Source organism: Nyctereutes procyonoides, unplaced genomic scaffold (assembly GCF_905146905.1).
Source record: "Nyctereutes procyonoides isolate TBG_1078 unplaced genomic scaffold, NYPRO_anot_genome, whole genome shotgun sequence".
Taxonomy (NCBI): domain Eukaryota; kingdom Metazoa; phylum Chordata; class Mammalia; order Carnivora; family Canidae; genus Nyctereutes; species Nyctereutes procyonoides.
Genome location: NW_026575047.1, coordinates 19375708 through 19382829, shown reverse-complemented (window position 1 = coordinate 19382829; position 7122 = coordinate 19375708). Strand labels below are relative to the sequence as shown.

At 46.2% G+C, this 7122-nt stretch overlaps 1 protein-coding gene across 1 annotated transcript in view; it reads left to right on the top strand.

The window, feature by feature from the left end:
- The first annotated feature begins 4533 nt into the window (after window positions 1-4533).
- The window catches only part of PDS5A (PDS5 cohesin associated factor A), a 152612-nt gene continuing 150023 nt past the window's right edge, over window positions 4534-7122 (top strand). The window contains exons 1-2 of the mRNA XM_055326255.1: window positions 4534-4669; window positions 5517-5694. Coding sequence (XP_055182230.1) covers window positions 5557-5694 — 138 coding nt within the window. The 5' untranslated portion in view covers window positions 4534-4669; window positions 5517-5556. The remainder of the gene's footprint in view (window positions 4670-5516; window positions 5695-7122) is intronic.

Here is a 7122-nt window from a genome sequence, read left to right as displayed (position 1 = left end):
TTGTCCTTATTCATTCACACATTCATTCACATATCATTTAATGAATGTATGTGAAGCCACCACTCTGCCCAAGACTAAAGCTTTAACAGGAATATATCTACGTGTGTACTCATTCTCCCATCTTTTTTTTTTTTCTCCCATCTTGGCCCCTTGTGTTCCTTCCTTCTCTTTGTACTCCAGGGGTAACCACTACCCTGAGCTTTGCTTTTGAACGTCATAAACAAGTTATATTAGGCCACTAAGATTTACTCGTGTTGTTTATACCTGTTATTTCTTTTATATTTTGAAAATATTTAGTTTTCGTTTGTTTTCCCTACTAGTTAAATAATAATTTTGAGTAAACAACTTTAAGAAAGATGATATAACTAATGATGTAGGCCAGACATCACACTTTAAACTGAAGTGAGGGGATCCCTGGGTGGCTCAGCGGTTTGGCGCCTACCTTTGGCCCAGGGCGCGATCCTGGAGTCCCGGATCGAGTCCAACGTCGGGCTCCCAGCATGGAGCCTGCTTCTCCCTTTGCCTGTGTCTCTGCCTCTCTCTCTCTCTGTCTATCTTAAATAAATAAATAAATCTTAAAAAAAAAAAACAAAACAAAACTGAAGTGAGAGTGCATGGAGACTAAGATATTAGAATTCAAATAAAATCTTTAAATTACTATGACAAACAAGTTAACCATCAATGTCTTGGTCATACTAGAGCAAAATGATTCAGACTTCATATTTTTTGTCTTTATCAGTCATTAGTGAGACCTGTCAAACTTATTTAGCTCACTACAGATAGATAATTATTATATGCCTCAATATATTTAAATTTTAGTGAATCTAAGCCAAAATGTCAGTGGTATTTGGAAAGACACTAAAATAAAGCACTATTTTTTCAAGTCCCATAGTGATTATGACAGATGGTTAATTCTCTATGACCAGAGGTAAATGGATGATTCATATGTATAATTTGTGAAAATCCTCAGGACAGATTTAGCTTGTTATATTTCAAATTGAAAAGCAAATAATAATTTCAGATAAACAGAATAGACTTACCTGCAAAAACTGCCTTAAATATCCTAAATATTTTTTGCATTTTTATCTGTTTGATTATAGCTTTTAGTCCACTTTCACTGTACACAGCTTTAGTCTCCTATTATCCCAATTCATCCTTTTAAACTATCACTCTGCTTAACATTTGTAGCATGCAGTATGAACAGTTTATCTTCTACCCTCATCTTGTCTATCATTCCTCCAAACTCTATACTCTAGAACTTCACTGTCCAATAGTCACCTAGCTATATGTGACTAGATTTTAAAATTAAATTAAATTAAAAATTCAGTTCCTGGTTGCAGTAGTCACTTTTCAAGTGTTACATAGTCACATTTTTCTTTTTTTCCTTTTTTTCATAGTCACATTTTTCATCATCTTCACTGTTATTACATGGTCCTTATTGTTATCTCTCCTTGGGATTTTTATAGTTGTCTTACACTTGGTTAATCTAATTCTATACTTGCACTTTTTTAAAATTTTTATTTATTTATGATAGTCACACACACACACACACAGAGGCAGAGACACAGGCAGAGGGAGAAGCAGGCTCCATGCACCGGGAGCCCGATGTGGGATTCGATCCCAGGTCTCCAGGATCGCGCCCTGGGCCAAAGGCAGGCGCCAAACCGCTGAGCCACCCAGGGATCCCATATACTTGCACTTTTATATTGTTTTCAACCCAGAAGCTAGAATGGTTCTTTCATTATATATATATATATGTATATATATATATATATATATATGTATACATATATAAACTTATATAGAGCCTAGTATGTGTCAGTTACTATTCTAGGCACTTTACAAATGTCAACTTATTTATTTCTCATAATGAACCTCAGAGAAACTATTATCCCTGTTTTGCAGAGGAGGAAAATAAGACACAGAAAGACTAAGTAATTTGCCTAAGGTTGCCTGGCTCATGGAACATAAATTATATCATGTCACTTCTCTCTTTAAAATACTTCAATAATTCCCCATTTCATAGTATAAGCCAAAGTCCTTCCAAAGACCAAGGGCCTAAAAGTCTACATGTGATTTGCATTCCTCTTCTACTCCATTTTCCTCCATAGCAATTTATTTATTATCTATTTTTCCCCAAACAAATTAAATTCCACCAGGGTGGACGGAGATTTCTGTCCCCTTCTCCACTACCAATTTTTTCTAAGTGCCCAAAACAATGCCTAGCAGAGCAGGCACTTTTTTTTTTTTTAATATTTTATTTATTTGTTTTTGCAAGAGAGGAGTGTGAGGAAGTGGGCATAGGGAGAAGCAAACTCCCTGCTGAGAAGGGAGTTCCATATGGGATTCCATTTCAGGACCCTGGGATCACAACCTGAGCTGAAGGGAGACATTTAACTGGCAGAACCGCTCAGGTGCCCACCTAAACAGGCACTCTAAATAATTGTTGCACAAATAAATATATCCCTTCTCATTTACTGCAAGTGGAAACAAATGTTTAAGAAAGGAGGCTAAAAGCAGAGATTTCAGAATTCCTGAAATTTGTATACATTCCATTTATTTATATTTTAATTTTTTTAAGGCGGGGTGGGAGGCGGTGAGGAGCAGAGGGAGAGGGAGAGAGTGAATGGAGAATCTGAAACAGGCTCCATGCCCAGGGCAGAGACCAACAGGAGGCTTGATCTCACAACCCTGAGATCATGACCTGAGCTGAAATCCAGACTCAATCCCTTAGCCAACTGAGCCACCCAGGCGCCCCTGAATTCAATTTGTGTTGTAATCCTTAGGGTTTACTAATCTTGTGTTTATAAAGTCAAACAATATTAACAAAGTCATAAATTGTAAAATTAAAATTTTTGAGCATATACAAAATTTACCCATTTAATAGTGGGTAAATCACTCAGAGAAAAAATGACAACGAAAAGCATCACTCTTTTGTTATTTTAGAATGACAGATTAAAGAAAAAAAAAAACACCTTGAGAGGGAGCACCTAAGAGAGAGAAGGTTTTGGTCGGTTTAATTGTCTGGATGAAGACCAACTTAAATGGATTGTCTGCTCCTATAAATGCCCCAGAACAAAGCACTGACTTTTGGGCAGTTCTAGCCAATCAGCAGCTATGGCCAGGTCCATTCCAAGATGATTGCTCCCTTGTGTAATAGCAGGAAAACAATTCAGCGAGTACAGTCCCTTTAATATTTTTCTGACCAAGTAAAGGATGTGGAAAAAAGACCAATGGATATTCATTCATCAAGAATAATAATCGAATATAATTTTAAACTACGGTAGTGGTCAGTTTCAAGAGCGGAATGCTATTTCACACTATTGTATTCTTTTTTGTCGACTTCATCTTCCCATACATGTGCAACTGGGGTTCATTTGCTTCTTCTTCTTCTTTTTTTTTTTTGTTTTGTTTGTTTTTTAATATTAAACTGCTGAAACCCGGTGCATTGGGTTTTCCTGTGGATGAAAGGAAAAGTTGTTCCGGGTGTATTTAAAACCTCAAAAAATATTATTATTTCCATATTCATCCAGCTACTTTGTAAACATGCTTCCTTCTGGGTGTCCTTCAGAGATCTTCATTCTCTAGGTTTAAACGGGAGTGGAGCCCAGGAACCTACGTTTCAGACCCCTCTTGGAGAACTACTGGACTCAAAAAAAAAAAAAAAAAAAAAAAAAGCTACCTTCATGTTTTGCAGCTTTCAAAATATCGATTTTAGAAATCCAAAGAGGAGAAGGCAAAAACCCCGGTGGTTGTCTGAACAGGAACGAGCAGCTCACGTTGTGCCATGTGGTAAAACTTTTTCCTCAGTTTGCAGCTCTTCTGCCCCTGGGGAGGAAATCAGTTCATTTTCATCGAGTAATTAACCGTCTTGCAAGCAGCTCCGCCCCCGTCTCTTCAGGCTGACCCCGAAAAGTCTTGAACTCCTCTTCGCGGCGTAACGTACGGCTCGGTTCGCCCTGCCTGCCCTCACAAGGGCCTCCGGGACCCGGTCCGCTTCCCGCCACAGGGCCCCCTCCTCTGCTCGCCCTCCGCGTCCAAAGCTCCCAGAGGCGCTCTGCGCGGCGAGTCTTGGCGCCAACCGGGTGGCGGCGCTGTCCGCCCCGCGCGCGGCCGCCTCGGGCCCGAGGGAGGCGGAGGCTCGGCCGGCGGAGGAAGGGGAGGGAGCGAGGCGCGCTCCCTGCTCTCGCGTGCTCTCGCACCGCTCGCGTGACCGGCTGGTGTGTGCGCGAGGGGCCGGCTCCCGGGGGCACGGACGGCCCGGCGCGCGCCGCTGCGAGGGGCGTCCGGGTCCCGGTCGGCGGACCCGGCCGGCGCGAGGTGCGGGTGGGTCGGCGGGCCGCGGGGGTCCCGGGCGGACGCGGACGCGGGCGCTCCCGCTCCCGCTCCCGGAGGAGCCTTCTCCGAGGCTGCTCTTCCTCGGCCAGACGGAGAGCGGCAGTGTCTCCCCGCCCAGCGCACACTCGCCCCGCGTCTCCCCCCGCGGCGGCTGCTCCTCCTCGGCACCGCCAGCCCCAGCGCCGCTCCGGGGCGGGCGGGCGGCGGCGGCGGCGGCGGCGGCGGGACCCGCGGAGCCGCTTTGTGTGCAGCCCGACGAGGGGCGGCGGCACAACCACCTGACAGAGGCCCGGGCGCTCGATGCACCTTCCGCCCGCATGAGGAGGAGGAGGTAAAGGCGGCGGCGGCTCGGCTCCCGCCCTCGGTTGGTGGAGGGAGGGGACGGAAGGGGAGACCGGAGGGGGGGGGGCGCGGGACCGAGGCCCGGCGGGGCTGCCCGAGGTGCCAGTAAGGCCTCGGCAGCGCTGGACGGCGCCGAGCGGTCGGGGGCGAGAGAAGCCGCCAGGGTCCCTCAGCCGAAGTTGAAGGAACAAAATGTGAAGTGCGGAGCCGCGTCAGCCGCTTCCTGGCGTGGGTTTGGGGTGGAGGGCGGCTTGTTTTCCCCTCCCGCGGGACAGGGGAGGGGCGGGAGCGTGGCGGGGACGCCGGGGGTCCTGAGGCGCGGCCCGGCAGAGGCGTTCGTCTCCCGGAGCCGCCGCTGCGTGCGGGTCCGTTCGGGTCCCTAGTTTTGCGGCCTAAGCCGAGCCCTATAGGCCTCGCGTCTCCTCTCCCGGAGGGGACCGGCCGGGCGGGGACTCGGGGCTTCTCTCCGACCGAGCGGGGGCCGTGAGGGCCTCGCCGGGCTCGGGAGGCTGCCGAACTCCGGACCTCGGTGCTTCGGGGTGGGTTTCATTGTGAGAGGCGGAATGGGAAACTCCTGGTGCAGCTCGGCGCTCCCCGCGGCCGCGGCGGCTGGTGCCGGAGAGCCCCTGGGGCCCGGGGCCGGCGGGGCCCGCGTGAGTGGGGGTGGCGGGGCGGCCGCCGGGGGCTGGGCCCGGGGAGGGGCGAGTGGCGGGGCCGCCGCCGAGTCCCCGGCCTCCGTGGAGAAAGGGCCCTTTGCAGATTAGAGATTTTTGAAATGAAAAAAGAGGTTACAAAGTCTCCCCTTTCTCGCTGAACTTTTGTTTTCTGACCGATAGAGGCCGGTAGAGGACTGTGAAAGAAAAGTTGTCCCCCAGGATGGACTTCACCGCGCAGCCCAAGCCTGCCACTGCCCTCTGTGGCGTCGTGAGTGCAGACGGGAAGATCGCTTACCCTCCGGGGGTAAAGGAGATCACCGACAAGATCACCACCGATGAAATGATCAAGCGACTCAAGGTAAGCGTCTGGACAGTGTTCACACTTGAGACGTTTGTGGTAGGATGTGCTCTCTCCCGTGGTATTATTACTGCACTGCTAGGCCTGGCCTTTACAGTTTCACCTACCAGGGTTTTTTGTTTGTTTGTTTTAGGTATCTCATCATCTCCTTTTTTTACCCCCTCTGAGAGGTATTATCTTGTTTGTATCTTTGGTTCTGTAGGGATATAATCATTATGGAAAATTAAAAGCTGTGTATCTGTTTTTTCAAACCTAAGAATGTGCCTTTTTTTTTTTTGATATATATGACTTTTTTCTAGAAATATTTATGAGAATACTGTTCAAAGTAGCTTACAATCTTAACTTTAGGCAATAGCTGCCTAGGAAGGGTCCTATTTCCATCACTTTCCGAGGAGACCAATCACAAAAGCATTTTTATTAAATTGTCACAATTTTCTAATATCCGGAAGCTTAAATATGAATTTAATATGGTTGAACTCTCACAGAATGTACTGACTTCACAATTCAGACTTGAAGTAAGGTGATGATTTATGTCTGCATATTCAAAGGGGTTTTTAAGAGAGAATATTTTAGCTCTTTTTTAGTTAGCTTATTTAAACCATGGTGATCCTAAGATCAGGATTGTAAGTTTCAGCTTTATGTTGATCAGCTTTTTGCTTTGTTGCATGGACATTGATTATGCCTACAGCCTTACAGGATAAGTGCTGTTCTTGTTAAGAGAGCAACTTGATGGAATATTTCTCAGGGCATCTTCATTTTTTTCTTTTCTTCCCCCCCGCCCTTTTTTTTTTTTTAAGTGGCTCCACACTGGCTGTCATGCTTAACTCATGGCCTTGAGATCGAGTCCCAGCACTTAACAGACTGAGCCACCCAGTTGTCCCTCAGCCAGGGCATCTTTGACTCCCAGGGAACATTTGTCAGCGCTGAAAATATTTTGGTTGTCACAATTGGGGCTAGATTGAGGCAAGGAAAGGGAAAGACTTGAGGCAGGGAGTCCAACTAGGAAACTGCTAATGGTAGTATAGGTGAAAGATGCTGAAATCTTGAGGTTGGGCTATGGTAGTGGAAGAGAGGTAGGGAAGGATCCAAGAAATGTTTCAGAGTTAGAATCAATCAGACTTGGTGGGAGGTGAGGGAAGAAACAATGTTGACAGGGTTTCTACCTTAGGCAACTTGATAAAAGTATTTTTAGGGTATGATCTTGCTCCTTTGTTCCTAAAGGTTAGTATAGTGCCTAGTAAATTTTTATGATGTTATGAGAGCTTAATGAATATTTAAAGTATTCCTTAACTTAGCTTTTAAAAAATCTAATTATATTCTGCAATTTGTTGCCTCTTTTGAGGGAAAAGGACACAATACCTTCCATTAAAATAAACTTGATACTAAAGGTTATATGTGAAGTGCGGTGCTTAATTGATGCTTCTTAAG